The following is a 23,204-nucleotide window of genomic DNA, read 5'->3' on the forward strand; positions in this document are numbered from 1 at the left end:
GCAGTGTGGGGTTTGGAGGGTGGATGTGCAGCGGGTATGGAGGGCGGGGGCTGCTCGAGTGGTAGGTCCTGGACGTTGGGTGGGGACACATGCAGCAGAGCTCACCCAGGCAATGCAGGTGTGATCAGCCTGGCTCTGGCTCTGCATAGCTTCCTGGCAGGACTGCCTTCTCACTCGGTTGACTGTGGGTTCATCATGCTGGGCAGGTGGAGTGGGTGAAAGGTGACTGGGAGTCGGAGCTGGAATGCATTCTGGGGCAGGAGCTGCCCTGCTAAAGTTTCCTCCCCTGCCAGCTAGGCATGTGGTGCCTGGCATGCACCCCTACAGCCAGCATCACATCCCCATGCTACCTGCTGCCCAGAGTGGCACAGCAGGGGCAGGAGGAAGAGGAGCTGCTGGAGGTGGGGGTGGCTCCGAGGAGTACCTGGGTGGCAGCATCAGCAGTGGCAGCCCTGCTAGGAAGTTGTGCACGCTAACCAGGCCTGGGGCAGTGCTGTGGGCAGGTGCAGGGTGGGTGCAGGCATGAGCATGGTGCAGGCTGCCCCAGGCAAGAGCAGATGGGGCTTGACCCCATGCAGGATGCTGTGGAGGCTGTTTTTCAGAGGTATGAAAACTATTCACTTCACTCCTCTCTCCCTTAATTTACCCCTTTCCCAGTAAGCATTCAAATTTATATTTTTTTTTGAGCATCTTCTGAATTACCTGCTGTACACAGACATATTTCCTCAAAACAGAAGCCCTTTTTATGCAAACTGTACTGTAACAAATGTCTACAGTTCAGGCAGGAATTTGCCAAGAATTCTGCCAAGATTAGGTTTTGAGTCCACCAGGCCTGGGTATTACACAAGTTCAGAGGTCTCAGTATGTCCTCTTGAGATACTCAGGTCACATGAGCACTGGCTGGCTGAGAACCTTGTTTTGTTTTTTGTGCATATGAGCATTACAGTTTATGTTGCATGTGAATGTTTGCTATGTGTTTAATTTAGAGAATGAACTCTTACCTTAATAAGGTTTTCTTTATTGCTTTCTGGAAGGCAAGTGGGTGCTGTGCATGAACTGAGATGTATTTTGAGCAACTGAAATCACTTTGGGGGGGAAAGGTTGTTGTGGTCAGGGGTTGAGTCCAAGATGGGCATAAAAAGTTGGTATAATCTTTTAGAGATTTTTTTGAGAAGGCTGTTTGTCAGATTTTCATCTTTAGTCTTTTTCTAGTGAGTCTCAATAAATTTCAAGGCAATCTGAGTAGGCAACCAGTCTGTAGAGCAGTTAGAAAAATCAGCCTTTAAATGCTTCTCAAGCCTGGTTGCATCACAGCAGGGACTCCACTAGAATTCTTAAGCAACTAAAGACTAAGTTTTAATGATGGTTGAAGCAAAACTTTACCTACCATTATTAGATTACTTTGCCAGAAGAGTCGTGTCCAGAGTGGATCTGTTTGTTTGTATTAACAAAGAATCTGATGCTGTTTTGTTTCTATGAGCTGGGGTAGTATCTTGGAACTGCTGTCATCAAGAATCTGCTTGTTTTCTGTAACTTCTTGAGAACCAAGGTGAAAACTGGTGAAAGATGATTAGGATACTCTAGATATGTTTCAAAGTTGAGACACTTAACAGTGTTTTCTCACCTGTTCCAAATATTGTTTTTGGGGTTTTTTTGTTTGTTTTTGGTTTTGTTTTTTTTTTTTACCCATTCATTTTAAAAAGATCTCATGAAGGAAAATCCTTCAGGTTAAAATGCTAGTAAAAGCCAAGAACCTGTTTGAAATCTGATACAAGATTATTTTGGTAATGGTATATAATTACTGAAGAAGTTTTGTATACTTATATGTCAGGGATATCAAATTAATCTGGCTTGGCATGGAGTCACTCTGCAGGCCATACTGGGTCCACGTGCAAAATCCAATGTGCAGAGTCTGTCCAGTGTAGGCAGCACACACCCCAAACTGGCTTGTATGATGCTTTCAGTGCATACACCAGCTCCAGCCCCATGCACTGCATGAAGCGCACGTTGACTTCTGCCCTACACTGAGGTTACAGCTTTAGGGCCAGTTTGGGGTGTATGTCATATGTGGTGCCCATGGCAGACCAGCCCTGTGTGCTGGATCCGGCATGTGTGGCTGGTTCGTGAGTGTGAGCCAGACCCTACTGGATCTAGCTGTCTGGTCTGACATGAGTGTTGCATATAGTGCATGCCCTAGCCTGTCCCCACATTGTGTCTTTGTTCGGCCCACACCAAATGGGCTCCATATACCACATGCAGCCAGAGTCAGTGCTGGTTCATGACCTACAGTGTTGGCCAGATAGGGCTTTTCTGGCTCGAGGACTGGATCTTTGACACCTTCATTGTATGTGAATGGGGGTTGAAACGGGCCAGAGGGTTTGCTGTCCTGCGTAATAAGCAGGGATCCTGTTTTTCCCATATTAAAAAATTTCATATATTCTGGTAAAACCCTCAATCTGTAATTAAAATTAAAGGCCCCCACAGCCCCCCAACCCAGCCCTCCTTGTGCCCCTTACCCCTCACCCACAGACCCTGTCTATCCCCCCCACCGCCCTGCTGGAGTGGGCCCCCAGATGCCAGGGCTACATGGTCAGGGATCCAGGTCCGCAGCCCCCTGCCCCCAACAGAAGGCAGCGGCTGCTGCAGGAGAAAGAGCATGGAGCTATGTCCTCCCCTGCTGCCTGCCTGCTGCAGGCTCGGGTGAGAGCGGGAGTGGAGCCATCTGGCTCCCACCGCAGCATGCACTCCAGGAGGGGACAGGGGGACCCAGGCCCCGCAGATCTGTTGGGGGGGGGGGGAGGGGGCAGGTGCATGCTCCAGGCTCATGCTCCTCACCCTGCTTCCTCTGTGGGTGGGGGTAGCAGTGAGCAGCACAACTCTGCACCACTACCCACACGCACAGGGGAAGTGTCGCCAGGGCAGTGTGGAGCTCGCAGAGGCAATCAGCTTTCCTGCATGGCCCCTCTGTGCCATGCTGCACCATGTTGCACATGCTGTGCTGCGGAGACCCCAGGGGAGGGCAGCAGGGCAGGGAGCACGAGCCTGCGACACACACCCACCTCACCCCTTATGCACAGTTTTGAGGAGATCTCAACATGGCCCACTGTTCCCAGCAATGCCGGGTTGTGCCTATGGGGCTACAGCGACCCTGTGGGAGAGAAGCAGGGTGGGAGCTCAAGCCTGCAGCCTGCCCCCTGCACAGATCTGGGGGAGTCGGTCCCACCTGAGAGTGAATGATACTGAGTGCCTGGCTAGCTGCACATCTTCCCACTCCTGACTGGCACCTCTGTGTGCAGCTTCCCTTAAAGACTGCTAAAGCCACTTTGATTTTATGTGCACCCAGCTGGGCACTCCGGCTGCAGGCAGGGAGATGTGGAGCTGGCTGGGCACTCCGTATATTTCCCCAGCACCTCCCCACTTGTGGCCAGAGTGCCTGGTTGGCTTCACATCTCCCCACTTGTGGCCGGAGTGCCTGGCTGGGGCATGTGAAACCAGAGCAGCTCTAGCAGCCTGTAAGGGAAGCCGCACATGAAGTCACTGGCTGAGCACTCCATGCATTTCTCCAACTCCTCCCTGCTCCCTCACCCCGCTGCAAGCCCCACTTACCAGTTCACAGGTCCCAGGAGGAAAGTGAGCCTGACCTAAGCCTTGCAACTGACTTAAAGCTGCAGGCTCTGCCCTTCCCCCCCCCCCAGGCAGGATTGGGACTTTCCCACTCTTTTTGTAAACAGCTCTTGCAGGCTGGAACTCAGCCAGCCTGCAGAGCTCTTTGCAAAAGAGGGAAATCCATGAGTTTCTCTGCTAAAGGAGAAAATTTGCATTTTCTCTGATAAAACCAAGAAATTCATGGTTTTCTGTGTTTTTCCATGGGAAATGGGAAACCCAGATCCCTGCTATCTTATGGGTTGTTAATCTGCTGTTGTAAGACACTGCAAGCCTTTCTGGATGGGGGTGGGGTATAAATCTAAACAATAATAACAGGCAAGAGGACACGTATTGGAGCGACATTCTCTTTTCTCATATGATGTCTAGGACCCAGTGTATCAAGAATGTCTGATCTGTTGTTCTCCTTTCCTCAAGTAAGCCAGAATCTTGAGGGACTGTTGTGGGGCGTTGTAAGTTATGCTCCTTTCTCCCCCATATGACTTGAGACTTCTGGGGTGCTGTTCTGCATAGGGCCTGAACCCTGCCACCACCTAACTGTGGCTGGAGTGGGGGAGAAGAGGAGGTCCTATTCTGGAAGGCTCTGAGCTCCTGTCTTTGTTTATACATGCCGAGAAATAGGGGTGGCTTACTCCTGCCTGGGTATCTGAACTGTCTTCCCTACCATCTCTGTGAATCAGGAACTGGGGGAGGTCCTGAGGGTGAACCAAACTGAAACCCTGATAACCAGGAAACCCAAAAATAAAGGTACGGTCCATCTCTGCATCTGATGTTAGAATTGGCTGGATGTAGAGAAAGGAAGCTTAGCTGGGTGTTGTGCCCCATTCATTGTACATCTCAAGTTTTGTAACCAAAGAAGTGTGAAGCCATCCATTAAGCTGTAGAGAATGCCAGACAGAAAGGAATAATGTTTTGCATGCAGTCTGGTGCCCTACTTGGTAATCTTTGGCTTAGAAAAAAATCTCACAAACTCCAACTTTCTTCTTTCCACACAGATATTTTGTTAACATATCAACTATGGATAGCTTTTGAAGTGTTAGTATTAGTTAGGTCTTCAGCATAACTGAGTTGTGCTACTTTTAGTCTACAGTACTTTTTAAATCTATGAAACTATGCATAGCCATTGGCCACTGCTATATAATAGTAGCAGTAGTTTATTCACAGTTTTCACTAAAACATGCTGCTGTGTGCTAGCATGTCTGTTTGCTTTCCTGACTTACCAGATATAGTTCTCAGAATATAGAAAGTCAGATGCAGGTTGGGCAGCATGAGTTGTAAAGAGTTACATGGGAAGAAAAGGGGTCTATACCCTGGCTTGATGGGAGACTGAGTTGGAATAAGACTGAAATGGGCCTAAGTACATGCAAAGGATGAATGGCTTATATGGGTAGGAGCCTAAGGTCAGAATTTCTGGAGCCTAAGGTTGAAATTTCTGGTTATCCAGGGACTATGAGTGGGTACCACCCAGTGTCCTCATGTTGGTGGACTGCTACTGTTGGAGGACTACCTGTGATACAGGTAGAAGGGAGCCAGTTCCTCAGTTTTGGTGTATAGTCACCTAAACTAAAGAAATTGTCACAGATGCATTTAAAATCAAGTAGGCCACTTGAAGTCCATGTAACACAAACACCTGTTTAAACAGCTAGAAAAATGTCCACATACAACCTCTGATTGTGGCTTTACCTACACGCTTCCTCCTATTTTAGGTATAGGAGCTATGATACTTCTCTCCTTTCCAGAACATATAGTTGGGCACATTCTGAGGTAACTTTGCTGTATATTTTGTGGTGATAGCACTGCTAAAAATGTAAATTTCTCCAACTCTAAAGCTTCTGTAGAACATTTTTATTTTTGGTAAAAATTCAACACCTGGCATAAGCAGGAGTTAGGAGTGAGGCTATTACTGACACTTGTTTGGGATTGTATTTTGCAGAGAGATGTGGAGACTGTGCTTCTAGTAAATTTTCCTTAAATGTAATTTACCAGTTAAGCAACTTAATGATCTTGCTGCAAGCAAATATAAAAATTGTTTTATTTATTAAAAACATTTTTCCTTTTACTTAGTTTATTCCCCAGATATGCCTTCACGGCTTCCAATCCAAGACATCTTTGCTGGGCTGGTTACAAGTATTGGTACAGCAATACGATACTGGTTTCACTATACACTTGTGGCCTTTGCGTGGTTGGGAGTTGTACCTCTTACAGCATGTAAGTATAAATTCACGTAATGAATTGCTTTCATAATTATGTATGGAAACATCTCATTTGTTGTTATACTTTCACATAGCCATCAAAGTGTTTTTTAATACTTCCCCTGAATTGAAATAAAACTTGGCTTAACGACACTTTTTTCAGATAATCTTGAATTTTGCTATATTGCGTGCTTAAATTACGCGAGCTGTAAACCAAGAGAATAAAGTGACAAGTAGTTAACAGTAGAGAAAGAGAGGTAATGTAAAAGTTTTTTTACTCTTGGTTTGAATGAAGTGGTATTTTTATTATCTTCTCAAAATTTTCACAGTTATGTGTTTTTCATTTTAAATCAATCCTTAACTAGTTCTTCCATACACATGCATTCCATGAAAATAAGTGCAGCTTGATCTACTTTTCACAACAAAGAAAGATCTAACATAAAGCTCTCTATCACATCTTGCATTTAGACTTCAGCTGTTAAGCCCTATAGTGAGTTTCTGGTTTTATCATATTTATTCGAATGTAAGAGGAGGTTTCCCTCTGCAGTCAGCATGGTGGGGTAGAGGGAAACCCCTTGTTTTACATTTGCATATAAGAAAAGTGCATTAAACACATTACCTGTCTTTGAACTGCTGCTAAAAGCAGCATGTGTTCAGTAATGGAAACCAATTGTGAAGTTGATTTAAATGTAGCCAACACCTAGTATGACTAAAAGGTATGTGGTCCATATGGAGTAAACATGCTGAGGAAACCTAATGCAAGAATGAGTTAGTGTAACTCATCTGAATAAGATATATGGTAGTGCCCCTTGAGTGCAGTCTGCCTCAGTGCCAACTCTTTTTCAAGTCATTGTGAGCTACTACATCGCATATATTTAGACTTCCTTTTCATTCCCACAGCTGAGCTGTGCCTTTCTTTCCCATTTCAAATGACTCCTGTTTCTTCAGCCTTAGATGTGTGGCAAACATTGCCAGACAGAGGCCCCAGACAGTTAATGCAAATCCTTCTGTCAGCCCCTCTCAGCCTGGCACATATGGCTAGTGTGAACCTGCCCTTTTTGAGGTGAAGCTGGATCAGGTTGCCCTGTGTGTCATGCATATAAAGTTTTGGAGGATCCCAGGACTCATGACAAGAACACCTGGTTCCAATCATAAGTGTGTGTGTGTGTGTGTCTGGGGGGGTAATTAGCATATGGATCCTCTGTAGGTGGGTACCTGGAGTACGCACAGACACATACTGAGTAGTGCTGAGCTCTAGGGTCACCATGGCTTGAAATGCTGTTGATTCTGGTGGGGCCCAGCCCAATGAATTTTATATGGTAATTTATAAGCCTTTTGGCTTTGGGCTGATATGTATAGTTTGTACACTTAAGTAGGCATTGCATAAAATTGTTAATGAAGTACCTGTGCTAAAACTTGAAGCAATTTCAAAAAAAGGTAACATGCTTCAATTCTGGATGAACTAAGTCTATGGGTACTTATGCAGATTGCTACAACTAATTTCAAGGTAATTTTTTCCAAATTTGTTCATCACTTCCATGTGCTCAGGAAAAGCAGGGTCTCAGGTTAAGGAGGAAGGAAAAGGGCTGCAGGGGTAAAAAGTTGTGGGGAGGAGCAGAGAACAAAGGGGCTACCTGATCCCCCAGATTTATTTCCCCTGCTGTAGCTGTGGGAGGTTGACAAATTCAAGACAGCACGACAATAATTACGTTTTGCACCTGGAAACTTGTATCAGACTTATAAAGTTATATATAGAATCTAATTGTTGGGGAGGTTCTCTTATAATTGGATTTCTCTTAGATTTGAGTAACTATGGTAGTTTCTGTCTGGCTCTAATTTCTCTGTAAGCATCTATTCTGGTTTTAATTTAATTATTTTCTTTAATTTTAGTTTTACCTGTTTGGAAGCTAATCTCAGTATCACAAGTGAAAGAGAAACTTGCTGAATGAAAGTTGGAAGTTATAGGCATTAACAAAATAATGTTTATAAAACAGCAATAACACTGCTCTTTAAAAATTAACAAATAAGTTCCTTTATTTATTCATAGTTCTAAACATCTTGACTATATCAACAGTAAAAAAAAAAAAAAAAAAAAAAATTTCTGAATATTCAGTGCGCTGTCCCTTCTATTGGAAACAGAAATGTTCTGACTGAATTTGATCTCGGTAGCCCATTGATAAAAATACTGTAGAAATGCTGCTATAGAATACTGTCATGTTTGAAGGATCATAGTGCTCCTATGTAGTGAGAGACTATATGATCATCTTTTAAGTCTTTCATCAGTTTCTTATCGGGCACATTTCATGACTTAAGAATAAGCATGAGTTCTCCTCATGTTCTGGATGCACCTAGCCCTAAGCCTTCCCCATCCCAAATCCTTGTTACTGAGATGCATGTATTAATGGTGCTACATTGCAGTACCTTTATGGTCTGCTTTTGTGACTTAAATCTTTTATGAAATCTCTCTGAAGGAGGCAGATGAGAGGGATGTAATATTTTGAGCTCCCTTTTATTTTTAGCTTCTTGTTTGTTTATTTTATAGAGATAAAGTATTTTAACTTGAAAAAGCATAACAGTTACCATTTTAGAAGATATTAAGAGATTTTTTTATGACAACGTAGCTTTACACTGTTTCATTTCTTCATACAGGCCGTATCTACAAGTGCTTGTTTACTGGCTCTGTGAGCTCACTACTGACACTGCCATTAGATATGTTGTCAACGTAAGTACCAAGCAATCTGATACCAAAAGTTATATTCAGTTAGCTATTGTGGTGCTCTCTACCCCTTTTCTTCTCTTTATTTTTTTATCTTACGTTGGCTGCTACTCATCCTCTTTCCTGTAGCAAAGGGGCCTTGCAGTTGAATTAAATACTCTTTCTCTCTTCCACTGTTTAGGAGCCTTGGACATGAAAAAATCCAATATATATAATTGGGCCCTGGTAATAGAGCTGTGTATTACAGATTTGTATAGTTTATTCAGTATTTAAAAACATTTGCTATGGTATGAAATTACATCAAAACTTGTTTTCCTTTAAGTTTCGGCTAAACCCGTCCTAAAGCTTTTACAATTAATACTATATCAGGCTTATATATGTCTTTTTTTTTACTCATTGCTTTACAGCTTATCTCATTACAATATCGATTCTTAACTGTTTTTTGGTTGCTTAGTTTTATTTTCATATTCTATATAATGTTTTAATTTACTGCATGGGAGTCTTTTATTCAGCATCGATTTTTAGTTGATTTGTCTTCTGTGTTGGTCGTATTAGTGTCAAACATCAAATACTGTTTAGTACTATTATCCTTCCTCTTTTTGAAAATGTATGGGTTTTTTAATAGACTATTTTATTTACATTGTGTCTTCAGCAGCTACAGGGATTAACAGACATTGGAAAATTTTTGTTGACTTGCCCTACATATTTGTTAATGCATATCAGTTCTGCCTTAAAACACCCCATTTTGAGTTTAGTGTTTGAGTGGTGATGAATTGATGTGCCTATCTTTTTATGGGTCTAGATAACCATTAAAAAAAAATGGAATGAGACAAGTTTAGAAATTTCCCAGTGGCATACTGATAAGGCTGAATTTGTACTCTGATCTTCTGAGAAAAAAACCCATAATTGTTTCATGAACTGGAACTATGATGTGCTGTGAGAAGTTGAAAAGTTGTGATGGAATAGGGTTACTGTATTTCCAGTTCTAAAAAAGAGGATACTTGTTGGGGGGACATCACACTCCCAACCCACAGTTTGCTGGCCCTGCCAGTACCCCTCACTCCTGACCCACAATCCCTTGCCTCCCTGGGCTATGCTGGTGACCCTCAGTCCCAACTAGAAAAAGAAAGCAATTTAGCATTTGAATTTGCCAGTTTAGTTACTTTTGTGTTTTTTAGGGTTTGATTGTTCTCAGCTGCTTCTTTTATGCATTAGCAGTATCTTGATTTTGAACAGCATTAATTTTACAAAAATGGTCAGTGAGATTGTTAGAAAAATTAACCTTTGTTAATTAGCAAAATGGTCAAGATAAACACAATGTTGGTGAACTTGCAGAAAGCATTCAATGCTAAAATCAAGTATTTACAAGTTTTCTTTAAGAGGATGTGCTTGGTTCATATTTTTTTTGAAATAGAAATGTTTCCTATATGTATCGTCCTCCCTAAGAGAGCTGGGGAATCTGGCTTTTCACAGCATAGAATAAAAATTGTATTTATATGGCCTTGCCTGAGGATTTCATAGTGTGCAAAAATAACTGGATGAAGCTAGTGTTTTTGTAAATAATATTTTGACCATAAATATATTTTTCTTAACAGGGAAAATTTATTGGCAGACTGTTTGCAGGGTTGTTTTGTGGTGACTTGCACTCTGTGTGCATTTATCAGTCTAGTGTGGTTACGTGAACAGATTGTCCATGGTGGAGCACCACAGTGGCTGGAACAAAATCAGCAACCGCCACTCAATGGTGTTGGTCCACAGAATGAGGTAAAATTCTTATAAATGCCCTTCAGTTTAACAGTGTCTTATCTTTTGTGCTAACAGTTTTTCTGAACTTAAGTAATAAATAAATAAAGTCCGGTCTATTTCAGCATAATGCCATTTTACCTCAGAGTGTTTTTTTAATACCTGCAAATGAAGTATATACAATAGAAATTCAATTGTATGATGCAGTCATAACCATATGATGTACAAAATAACTACTAAAAATACAGAATTGTAATCCTTAATATTATATGTATATGAATTCCCAAGCTATCTACAGTCTTATGATCTTATAACTATAATATATTTTTTCCAATCTGTTTAAAAGGAACTTAATGCGTGAGCAATTGAATTGTCAGTTCTGATGAGCTTAAAAATGACTTGGTCGCATTCATTGTTGTTTTAATGATTCACTGAAAGAGATTCCAGTTATAAGTAGGTATTTCGTAGAGCTGGTGAAGCATCAGCTGCTCGATTTTATATTAAAAAATCTAAAAATAGATTTATTTTTAAATTTTGTTGCATGTTTTTACCATGTATTAGTCATCATAAGGGCCTTTCTAGCATAGGAGAAATTGACTTATACGCATGTTATCATCAGGTGCATGGAAAGGGAAAGACTGCTGAAACTTCTCTTTTGATATGAATAGCCAATTGTACCTGTGCCTCTACAGAATTTTAAGTCCAAAGTACAATTCTTTAACATAATAATATTGTCCTCGAGTCTGTCTTGTACACTACCACACTTTAATCTTAAAAGACCAAGAAGATTTTGAGTATTTCTGTCAGTATTATGAGAGCAGTCATTTGTAAAAGCAATGGCTTATTACGTGATGCTGTAAATGAAATCAAAAACATTATGATTTTTTCTGGACATTGATCAAAGTCCAACAGGGAAGTAATCAGTGTAACTGAAATTGTCCTGGGTCCTGTTCCTGCAGGCTCAGGGTGTAGGAAATGCTGGAGCTGATAATGCTGCACTGGACCAACCAGCCAATCCACCTGCTGAGAATGCAGTTGTAGGAGAAAACCCTGAAATCCAGGAAGAACAAGTAGATGAGGAAGAGGAAGACAATGAAGATGAAGAAGATGCTGTAGCAGAAGATGCAGCAGATGCAAACAATGGAGCACAAGGTAACAGGTGATATAAAATAACATTTCCTTAAAATGATCAAGTTTTTATGAGAGTGGTTCTCTGACATAAGAAAAATGACAATTTTGTGTCCATCATCTATTTTTAATTTTCCTAATATGTTTTGAGAATGTTGAAATGCTTATGCTACAATTAAGAAAAGCTGAAACTATGAGCATCTGTGAGCTGAATGTTATGTGCTTGGTTATTTTGTTAGTTTAAATCAGGACACATGCATGTTGCCAACATCCTATTTTAGTTTTAGGATCTGTTGATATTTAAACAATGTATAATTTATCTTTCTTTTTTAGATGACATGAATTGGAATGCTTTGGAATGGGATCGAGCTGCAGAAGAACTTACCTGGGAGAGAGTGAGTAAGAGTCATTCTCCTGAAACATTTAGAGCTTTGTCAGGCACAGACTTGAAATGACTTGATGTTGCCTATTAAAAGACTGGTAAACAAACAACAAACCCCCCATCCTCCTTACCCTGCTCAATTGAGATTGGAGCGAGTCTCCATCTTGTTCTTTGGTGCTCCAAGGCTGAGACCACAGAGAGCAGGGGTGGAGTGTTGTGTTATGTGACTGGAGAAACGTAAGTCACCTCAGTTAAGACACCTTTCAAAAGGAAACCTTTTCTGAAATCTTTAGTTTTAACCAGTATAGCATTGAGTGGATATTAAATGATGCTTGGTGCATTGCTTGAGTGTGTGTGTGTGACCTGTCATTCATTTTAAGTACACATTTTTAGAAAAAACAAAGGTACAAGAGGATTAAAAATAAAACAGCACAACCTCATTGGTTTAATTTTGTTTCTAGATCAACATTTTGTAATAACTTAAGTTATGTGTTTGTACTGGGTATATACTGATTGCAGCGTAGGGTAGAGTTCCCTGACTTAGACTACCTATGTGCTGGTAGCAGTCTAAACGTTTAGCCAGGCTGCAGAATCTACTGAAGCAATGTATTAAATTAGCCCATGCTAAGCTCTGTGCTGGCTCATCTAGGTTGCTATGGCTGTCCAAGTTTGCTAGTTTAAAGCTAGCTTGGTATTCTCTGTTGTGTTGCAAATATTGTTGTCACTGCATTGTCTACATACCGTGGCATGCAACCCTGCAATACGATACAGTGAAATGGAGAATGTCTTCTAATGATACTTAATGCTAATGACACAGTATGGTTTGAAGCTCACTTTTTGGAAAGGGTCATGGGAAAGTAGGGCTGGAAGGGACCTCAGCAGGATCATCTCTGACTAAAACCATCCCAGCCAAGTCTCTGGTCTGTCTAACCTTCTCTTGAAAATTTCCAAGAATGGAGAGTCCACAAAAGAATTCAATATAATCTCCAATTTCTGACCTCTTCCTACTGTAGTACTTCCTGAGAGCGTTAACCTGTGCATGTTTTCCCAGCATAGATGTCATGCCGTTTTTTTCTCGTCTTGCGTACTCCTGAATCGCATTGGGTACTTAAAAGATTCTTAAGTATTTTTCATCTAAATATTTTCAAAATTCCTTATGAATGTAAATACGATGTCAGCATTTTACAGTGTTTACATGCAATACATTCATGCCTCCGATCTTCTCTGCCAGTCAAGCCATTTATGTTTCTTATTGCCAATAGATCGTGGAAATATATTGAAGCTTTTAAGTCATTTCATGTGTTGAACAAGAACTTGCAAATTCCTCTGAATATTCAGAAGTATTTTGCATTTCATTTCTAGGTGAAATATCACGTGACCTTGAAACATTAATGCAAAACTTGGCACTTAAGAACCACAGTTTTGTAGAAAATAACATTAGTCTTGGAAAAATAGCAACATTGCCTGGCACAGAAGTTTTTGAGGAATGAGACAAGAAAGCATTGTAAAAGAAACTTTTTTTTTTTGGCTCCATAGATAATTTTTGAGAGGACCCATCCATATAAGCGCTTCTTTTTCCTTCCTTTCCCAGCTGCAAATCAGTTTCTGTTCTGAACTTTTTAACAGTATGCAGTGTGACTGGAAATGAGAGCTATTCATTTCCTATATAGTTCCTCTTGTGAATTTCTTATGTACTCTTACCATTTCAGTTTTCTCAGTGAACTGGAGGGGTAATATTTTGTTTTTTGGGTGCAGTATCATAATTATGCAAATTGAGATTTCATATTTATTTAAGTGTTTAGTTAAATCATTAAAATCTTCTGAGACACAACCGGATATCACTCTTTGAATTAGACTAAAATCTGGATCATTCAGCATCTTTAAAATCCTTAAAATAATAAATTGTGGGCTGTCTTTGGTCTATATGAACTGTTACATTTTCAAATCTTATAATTTTACATATACTTTGCTACAATGGATTTAGAAGAATTTATAATATTGAACTAAAAAGTATAGAGTTCTTTGTTTTAGGTTTAAACATTTTCATTGGGGATCTGGACTGATATCCAGCAATACTAAAGCATTTGACGATACTAAAAATAAAAAAAAAATGGTGCTGGGGCTTGGGAAGAGCTTCTGTTGAAACTTGCTGTGGGTATATGGAAAAATTTGAGTACCCCTCAGTCAATTAATTGAATTTTCTTTTTATTCTTAGATGCTTGGGCTTGATGGATCTCTGGTTTTCTTAGTAAGTGAAATCTTACATTTTAAGAATAGTTTTCATAGTACTGTAGGTTTATTTTTAAGAAAATTAACTCTTGTTTTAAGTCTTTATTGTAACGTATGCAAAGCAAATTCTAAGTGTTGCATAGGTAGGGCAGCTTTAAACAGGTTTTTTTGGTCATAAATCTGGATTTTTTTTTTTTTGTTCATGTGGGTCATGTTATTTTTGAATGGAACTTGCATACTACTGCTGTGGATGTTTGTTTCTTTAAGACTGAATTTTCCAAAGGGCCAATTGACTTTGGAGCACAGGACCCACAAAAAAGTGTTTATATAGATCCTTTTGAAAACCCAACCTTAAAAACACATGCTTTGTCTGTGCTTGCTTAAAAGGTTTGGCATTAACTTTGCTACAATGTTTATAGCAGCAACCTCATCCCCAGTGTCATCTTACTATTTACTGACAGTAAAGCTGGTAAAACTTTTAAAAAGTAGAGTAGGTCTTAAATTATATACCTTTTGGTTTAGTTATGTTTATCATATGCAATTTGTTGCCTTCTGGTAAAACTTTCATTTTAATATTTTCCTTTCATTGCTTTCAATATTAATTCTTGAGTATAAAAAAAACTTCATGCAACAAGATGGATCTAGCCATTGTAGTCTAGCTCTTTTAAAATACTTCCAGAAACTCTGCTTACCTTAAGTATTTTAATAGCTTGCTTACAGAAAGGGTACAGATGTTCCCTGAGGCTGAAGTGAGGCTGGACATTTTGTGAATAAGATAAGCTGTGAATAAGATAAGCTGCTACTTTTAAAAATATAAATAAGTTGTGTTTTTAGAAAAAAAAAATTAGGTTTGATTTGTGAGAAGGGTTATCATCTGTTTGGTTAATTACTGCAAGTCTTTGGAAATTAAAGGAACAAAAGTGGGCTTTGGTGTTATAAAATAATAATGATGTTTTATCTTGCTACTAATAACATACTGCTAATGGCTACAGATACTTAATAACCTTGACATATTTGTTACCATGTTCGTTATGTTTTGTATTACTTTCATCTAGTAATGAGAACTCACTCGTATATACATTTTGAGTTTATTGCAGCAGTGGATAGACTTTAAAAAAACCTGCCAACAGTTGCTTGATTAAAGTTGTTCCTTAAAGCATGGCTGGCTTTTTAGAACACACAGGATATATTTTCTTGATCATAGAATACAAGCATTTTTTAGGACAATCAAAATGTTGGGACAGATCTATATTCTTTTTCTAGTTAAAACAGAGACTAATAGAATTTGTATCTTTACTTATAAAACACTTTCATCTTGAGGCTTTTAGAGTTTAGAAAATTAAAGGCTTTTAAGTTGGACAAGAAAATTAAAGGAAGAATGAACTCTTGTAAGAATTTTGGGGTACAAAATACAAATTTGTTTAAACTGTGTTTTTTACCCAGCAAGCTGTTAATTTTTTGTTCTTCTTTCTCCAGGAGCATGTTTTCTGGGTGGTGTCATTAAACACATTGTTCATACTTGTGTTTGGTAGGTGATATATTCTTTTTTCCCCCCCCAAAATGACTTTTTCTTTGTAAATCTCCAATATAAATTAGTGTTAAAACTACTTTTGTTTCTCCCCCAAGAGTGAATGTGCTCCAGTTTACAAGAACAATGTTGAGTAATGAAACATGAATAATAAATCTTTCTTAAGAGTATTAGACCTAGATTCTGTGAGCACTTATGATTATGAGTAGTTCTGTCGACAGTGACATTTCTTATTCTATAGTTTTAGTTTACCAGATGTTTTTAGCAACAATAAAAAGAAAAATGTTTAATTAAAAACAATCAATAGGAAAAGTGCTTACATTTATTTCCATTTTACTTTTCCCTGTTAGTTGACTTGCGTCTGTAAATGTTTCAGAAGTTGTTTGCTTTTTGTTGTATATTGGTGTAAGATAGAAATATTTCCATGTTATGCAGTTTCCCATATATATAAGGATTGAGAAAATTGCCGGGCACCAACTAGGTATAGATTTAAAAAAGATAAAAATGTAGACTTCTAGGCAGGGTACACTTTTGTACTTTTTATAGACTAGATTTGAGATATCTATATAGCATAGGTCTGTTGTTGAAGACTAGGGACAAGTGGTAGAGTGCCCAGATTTCATTGCTTAAACGGTGCTCTTCTTGAACTCAGTTTTGAGAGCTCAAAGCATCTTTTTCATATTGCCCTCTGGCTAGCAAGCATTTGATAAACTTAGAAGATCTGACCTATCTGGCTGTTAGAAGGGCAGAGTTAGTATCACCTTAAGGCCAGTAGCCACACCCTCCCTCTCACAAGAAGCAATATATTCTATTGACTAGAGCACCAGACTGGAGCTTAGAACTGAAGAACAGCTGCAGCTATGCCACTGGTCTGCTGTGTGACATTGGAGAATTTGCTTTTCTTGTACCTTAGTTTCCCAGTCTGTAACGGAGGATAATGCTCTTGACTTTGTAAAATGTTTTCAATTTCACAGGTGAAAAGTTCTGTAGATGAGCTAGTTGGTATTAATAAAGTGAAGAAGGTCTTTGATAACCTGTTTTATACAGACTTCTTGGATTAGATGCATTGGAACCCCCTCCTACTTTCTGATTAAATAGAAATAGCATAATATATGCTTACTTTTTAGATGATGCTCTTTATCTGTCAGAGTTGTTTGAAAAAGTGGCTTTTGTTATTCCAGTTTTGCAAATGCAGAACTAGTCATGGGGAAAGGAAGAAGTGTGACTTCATCTTGGGCAGTGTCACGGAGTGGGGCCTAGGGGTGGCCGTGATCCCTCTAGCGCCCCCTACTGTGTCAGTTAGGCAATCCAGCACCCTCTTATCTTGCCCGCCAGGTCTTGTTGTTATATGGTTCTAGAAGGGAGGCTGCCTTTGATTCCTTTATACACGGTGTTATGCTGAACTATCCCCCGTTTCGTATGGGGTGACTCAGTGCACCCCAGCCTTATGGGCTTTGCATGCCTCCTACCTCCCCTTTAGCATGCCCCAAGCCTCGCAGCTCTTTCGAACATTATCAGGTCCTTTTCTTCTCTGTGCCCTGCCCGGCGCCCCTGGGCTTGTCACGCAACCGGCGCCCCTTTCTCCGGCGCCCCTGGGCTTGTCACGCAACCGGCGCCCCTCTATCCGTTAGCCCTCTCGGGCTGACTGACAGTACTCTTTCCAGTTGGGCTTAGGCGGCCTGAGCCTTACCTGGCCCCTTTGACCCTTCAGAGTCCCCACCACTGTGGAGCCCCTCTGGGATCCTTTTCAGTCCACACCCCTACTGGGGTTTCTGTTAATTCCCAGCTGGGCTCAGGCAGCCTGAGCCTTACCTGGCCCCTCTGACCCTTCGGGGTCCCCAACACTGGGAGCTCCTCTGGGATCCTTTTCCGTCCACACCCCTACTGGGGTTTCTATCAATAGTATACACCCACTCCTGGGGCTTCGCTTAAAACCTGCCCCCACCGGGGCTTCTCTCTGTACCCACCCCCTCGTGGGGCTTCCCTCAAGTACGCGCCCACTCCTGGGGCTTCTCTCTGCCCTCTCTGGGCTCGTCTCTCTAGTAGCACCCACCCTGGGCTTCTCTTCGTGCGTGCCCCCCTTTGGGCCTAACACGAGCCCATCGGGCTTCTCACTGGCGCTCCTTGCAGTGGGGCTCAGGTGGCCTTAGCCGTGCCTGGCCCCAAAATCCTCGTTGCCCTTCTCAGGGCTGGGGCACTATACCCCAACTACGGTGCCCTCACTGGCACTGTGCCCCTCCCCAGGGCTGGGGGTAGTACACCCCGCAAAGTAGCACCACACTCTGGCACTGGGAACACCCCCACTCTACTGGGGCGCTCCTAAATGAGGCCTCCTCTGTCCCCTTATAGCCTCACCCGGTCCTCCGGTTTAACAGTAATGAAACAGAACCATAAGCCAAATGGCTGTAACACAACAAGAAGCCTCCTGGCTATAACATGGGATCTAAGCTCACTTGGCTCTCTAGCAATGGCCTCCCAGTCAAGGTTTTCTCCACCCTTACCATGGTGCAGCCCCTTGTGTACTCAGGCTGCATCGCTCGTCTCTGCTCTGCTCAGCTCCTGCACCTCAGGCTGCCAGAAGGGAACTCCTGTTAGGCTTTGGCCTGGGCTGTTTATAAAGGCCTGGCCCTGCCCCCTTCTGGTCATGTGACCAGCCTGGTTGCTCCGGCAACCAACACCTGTGCTGCCCTAATTTCTTCCAAGGAATGGGGCACCTGAGTGCCCCCGTGACAGGCAGGCTAGTGGTGGAGCCAAAAAATGAACCCATATTTCTCCCAGCATGCAACTCACTAAGTATCACTGCCTCATATATCCAACCCCCTACTTAGGCATTACTGACAGCAGCTTTGATGAGTTTAACTGTGGCTATGGAGACTTTGCAGGGAGTATTTTCTAGTGGCTAAAATGAGGGATGGGAAGTCAAGACTTCAAGACTCTTACTTGCTGAATCTTGCCTATACTGTACTGCAGTGTGATGTGGAACGAGCTACAGTAAAATCCCTGTTATCCAGCATGCGTGGGGAGAATGGGGGGTGCCAGGTATCTAAAAATGGTGGTTACTTGAGGGCAGCAATTTTTGGCTGGACGTGGGAGGGTGAGGGGATGTCGTGGTGGTGGCCACATGTGGAGCGGCTGCAGCGCAGGGTGGTGGATGGCGGCTGCTGCATGCAAGCTTTCCCTGCTTTCTGGTTAATAGTGTTCCGGTTAATAGAATAGAAATTCTGGTTAATAGTGTTTGGGTTACTCAAATGCTGGATAACAGGGATTTTACTTTACTTAACTAAATCAAATTATGCATTTTAGTGATTGCTAGCATGTTCATGTGGGATTCATAAGGCTTTCCTTAAAAGAGGACTGCTAAAAATTGAGTTCACATTTTAACAGCAAAAGCAGCTTTCTAAACCACCTGCTCCAGAGTTTCTTTGCTGTTTTGTTAAGCATATTTTGTACACTTTTTAACCTGGTTCCCTTGTCCCTTTCTACTACTTGTGACTTACAGATCATGAGTCTTTATGTCTTTGTAGGGATCCTAAAGAAGAAGGAATAGAAGCCTGACTATCTGTTTTCTTTGTTTCTGTGGAGGCATCTCTACAAATGAACCCTCCCTCCTTTCTTGCCCAAACTTGCTTTTTGTGCTCACTGAGTCACAAGCAGGGTTCTTGGGATGCAAAGAACTACAGGCTTTTTCCTTATCATCTTTTACTGTCACAGGTTCTGTGGAAGGGGTTTGGAAGAGTGAAGAGTATCTGCTAAGCATGTTGCTTCTCTTCTTTTCCCAAGGGGGACTGGGAATTCTCTTCCCTATCTTCAGTCAGGGCTGGTGGTAGAGGTGAAAGAAAAAATATCTTTCTTTAGACCAACAAGATTTTTTGCAAAAAAAAGTCTTTAATTGCAAGCTTTCTGGCACAAACACCCTTCATCAGGCATTGGAGAAAAGATTGTAAAAGTTCTCTTGCGTAGAAATGAAAATTCATATTTAATAGGATTTCACAGAGGAGTCCATAGATGGAAAACTCCTCTGGGCAGGCAGTTCTTAGCTGGTAAGGAGTCTCAGCTCTCATGTGAGACTCTGTGATGATGATGCAAATTACCTGAAACAAAGATAGGAGCAGTATTTCAGGTTTCAGGTGGTCAAAGTTGCTTCCTGCTCGGGAAATTATGAAGATTTCATGTAAAAAAATTGGCTAAAATCCGATACCTTTCTTGTGTCGGGTATCCAGGTTGTAGCCATACTGATCTAGAGGAAAAAATAAGGGTCATGGTAGAGGGTGATATCTTTTATTAGACCAACAAGACTTTTGCAACAGCATTGGAGAAAAGATTGCAAAAGTTCTTCTGGGTAGAAATAAAAGTTCATATTTCATAGGATTTCACAGAAATCCAAATTCATAGGATTGCTTTTCTACTCAGAAGACCTTTTACAATTTTTCTCCAATGCCTGATGAAGGGAGAAAGGTTTGAAAGATGCCTGACTATAGTCTTATGAAGGCATCCCTGTATTTGTAATTGTTGCACATTTCAGTTGAAAAGACTGGAGCCGTAATTTAGTGAAATGATATGAAATTATAGGAATTTTGTAAATGAAATTTTAAACTGCACAAATAGGATGCCATAGGTTTCTACCATTTACCAGTATGGAGGGGGGTGGCAGGTTTATTTTGGTTTTTGTTTTAAGCTTTGTGAAATCCTATGAAATATGAACTTTAATTTCTACCCAGGAGAACTTTTACAATCTTTTCTCAAAGATCTTGCAAAATCTTGTTGGTTCCCCTCCCCCATCTTCCATACTTCTTGGCTCTGTGGACCAGATAAGGGAGTTGGTGACACTCCATTCTCTTAATTTTAGGGAGTGTCTACACAACAGTCTGCAGTATAGGTATACCTTGGCACAGTCGAAGGGATGGAAGCTAAGATGAGCTCTTGCTTGTCCCTTTCCTTCCAACAGTACTTCCTCTAGTTTTGCCGAGACTACAAGAGCTAGCAGTGGCATCCTTTGTGCTTTTGCCTTCTCTGTCTTAGCTCTTTAAAAGAAGTGTAAAAGAGTATGCCTGATTCTGTCCCAACTACTCCTGTATTAATACAGAGATTCAGGATTGGGGAGGATGATTCCCTTTTGGACTGCTTCCTTCCAAAACCCCAGTGTTGAGAACGGAGAATTCTCAGGGTTTTGAATGACTGTAGCTCAGTGGTCTGAATAAAGGTGATAACTTCCCATTTGCTCTTCCCTCCCTTGATCTGCCTCAGACTTCCCCGAGGTAGCACTTGCTTAGGGCCCCTAGCCTTGTCTAGTCTCTCAGAGTACCCCGTGAAACCAACCTAGGAGTGGCTTGTAGTATGGAATGAGCCCTGGTCCTTGTCTGATTCAGACCTGACCGTTTTGTCCTTGACCCTTCCTGGTTACCTGTGACCCTCCCTCCAAGAGCTACCTTCTAGTTTAGCTCCTGAGAGGGGGACATTACCTCTTCAAACGGAGGAGTGCACTCCAAAATCCCAATCAGAAAAGCAGATGGTTACTCATCAACAGACCCCTTTTGCAGTTCAGCAGTTGACTTCCTCCCTTTCAAAGTTTAAGCAGTACTTCTGTCTCCAATCCTGTCCGCTTGCCCCGCAGGCACCCCAGAGTTCCCTCTCGCTAGTCCACACAGTCTGAGTACTCCAGAACAGATTAGCTGGTCCATCTCCAGCTTCAAGCTCTTAAGATGACACCCTTCTTTTCAGGCTGTTCAGCCCATTGTCCCTGCACCTGGAACAGTATATTGTCTTTCTTAACAAGATGTCTGTCAAGCCCACCTGTGGTGTCAAAAAGACTACTCAGTACTTTGTTGGAGCTGCCCAGGCAAGGTTGTTCTGGCTTTAGTTTCTCTTAACCCCTTCATTCCAGAGAACCTGATTTACACAACACTTGCAACATGAACATGCTTAAGCCAGAAATATTGCAACAAAATTGTAGTCTGTCACTAGAAATTTGGAGCTCTGTCAACTGAATTGAAAAGGGAGTGAATCATTGTTCCTGTCTTTCCGTTCTAATAAAGGTAGTTGCCAACACTACAAGTTAAAGTGAAGGTGACAGGGTCTTAAGATGAGTGCACTTTCAGTGTTTTTAAGGTACTTTAAATGCCTTGTGTGAAATAAAGTGCTAAGTACTATTATTATATTTCAAAATCCAGCAGGTGGTTGGGTAGTATATTTTTTAACATTTTTGAAAAACTGTTGAAAAGTAACTGATGTGAAGAGACTTCTCAGAATGTGTCATTTGCCTTTGGTAATGGTTTTCATTGCTTTTCCTGTCCTTCTGTTTTACAGCGTTTTGTCCTTACCATATTGGTCACTTCTCGGTTGTTGGCCTGGGTTTTGAGGAATATGTAAGTGGGACTTTCATAATTTCAGAATGTTAAAATTCTTGAATATTCATGTAATTTAAATTGCCTTTATATAGAAATGCAGCATATTTTTCCTTCTAGAACACCACGTAGCCTGGGAAGTTGTCGACATCTTCGTTCTGGAACCTTTCCCACCCTTTTTTGTCCCCAAAATCTCAGTTTACTTTCTTCTTTTAAGACTCTCTTTTTTAACACTGTTATCTTTAGTGTTTTTAATTTTTTAAATAAGTTTTTATGATGTTTAACATGCTAAATTAGGCTTTTCCCAATTTTTTTGAATGCATGGGAGTGGGGAGAGTGTAATGCTTCATAAATGAAGACTATTTTTAAGGGTGGTGAATATCACAAAATTAGAGAAGTATGTTTGGCACCAAGCCCAATAAATATACTACTATTTGGGTTTTTCTGTGGTTGTAAATCTGTTTTCTACTTTTTAAATGAAGATGCCAAATTAGTAGCAGGAAGCTTACTGATTAAATGTTTTTCCTGTGCATTGAAATATGAAGAGTCAAGCAAGCTTGTGGTTCCAAATCTCACATTTTCAAATGTACTTTGCCACAGTTTATATATTATATCAATTTCTATCTTAGGAATTAAAGACTGGTATTGAATGGAAAATGTTTTCAATATTCATTTCAGGTTCAAGCATCTCACTTTGAAGGCCTGATCACAACAATAGTTGGCTATGTGTTGCTAGCAATAACTCTAATTGTTTGTCATGTATCCTTTTATAAGAAGTTGCCTGTTTCAGCTTCTATTTGTGGATCATTCTTTCTGGCCATGCATGTTGTGAGAAGTGCAGGAGATAAAGCAGGAGTAGTTCCTTTAATTCTTGTGATAAAACTAAGAGACAAAAGCTTTCTTAAAATGAAAGGGTGACTTTTTTTTCTTTTGAACTCAGTTTGACCTTGCAGGCCTAATTTCAAAACTGGCTGCTAGTTTACAGTAACTTGTGCTTTACTATCTTCCTTATGAGAGAGTTCTTCCTGATCTCTAATGTAAACTTCCCTTGCTGCAACTTGAAACCGTTGCTCCTTGTACTGTTACCTGCCACCAGTGAGAACAGTCTAGCTCAGGTGGGCAGTTATTTTGGCTAGAGGGAGCTGCTTAACAAGGTTGGGTGAGCTTTTGAGGGATACATGGGTAGCCCTGCCCCTTGACAATTGCCCCACCCCTTGGTCACCATCTTGGGACTGGAAGTCCATCCTCTAACCTCTGACCTTTGCCACTGGAAGTCCCTCCC

At 41.1% G+C, this 23,204-nt stretch overlaps 1 protein-coding gene across 3 annotated transcripts in view; it reads left to right on the forward strand.

Moving 5' to 3' along the window:
- MARCH6 (membrane associated ring-CH-type finger 6) overlaps window positions 1–23,204 on the forward strand; it is an 83,277-nt gene that overhangs the window by 30,190 nt on the left and 29,883 nt on the right. For all 3 annotated transcript variants that reach the window (XM_019541505.1, XM_019541522.1, XM_019541513.1), the window contains exons 4-12: window positions 5,728–5,871; window positions 8,505–8,577; window positions 10,167–10,335; window positions 11,274–11,466; window positions 11,776–11,837; window positions 14,040–14,072; window positions 15,530–15,581; window positions 21,885–21,943; window positions 22,601–22,681. In XM_019541505.1, coding sequence (XP_019397050.1) covers window positions 5,728–5,871; window positions 8,505–8,577; window positions 10,167–10,335; window positions 11,274–11,466; window positions 11,776–11,837; window positions 14,040–14,072; window positions 15,530–15,581; window positions 21,885–21,943; window positions 22,601–22,681 — 866 coding nt within the window. The remainder of the gene's footprint in view (window positions 1–5,727; window positions 5,872–8,504; window positions 8,578–10,166; window positions 10,336–11,273; window positions 11,467–11,775; window positions 11,838–14,039; window positions 14,073–15,529; window positions 15,582–21,884; window positions 21,944–22,600; window positions 22,682–23,204) is intronic.

Source organism: Crocodylus porosus, unplaced genomic scaffold (assembly GCF_001723895.1).
Source record: "Crocodylus porosus isolate Cpor-Errol unplaced genomic scaffold, CroPor_comp1, whole genome shotgun sequence".
Classification (NCBI taxonomy): domain Eukaryota; kingdom Metazoa; phylum Chordata; order Crocodylia; family Crocodylidae; genus Crocodylus; species Crocodylus porosus.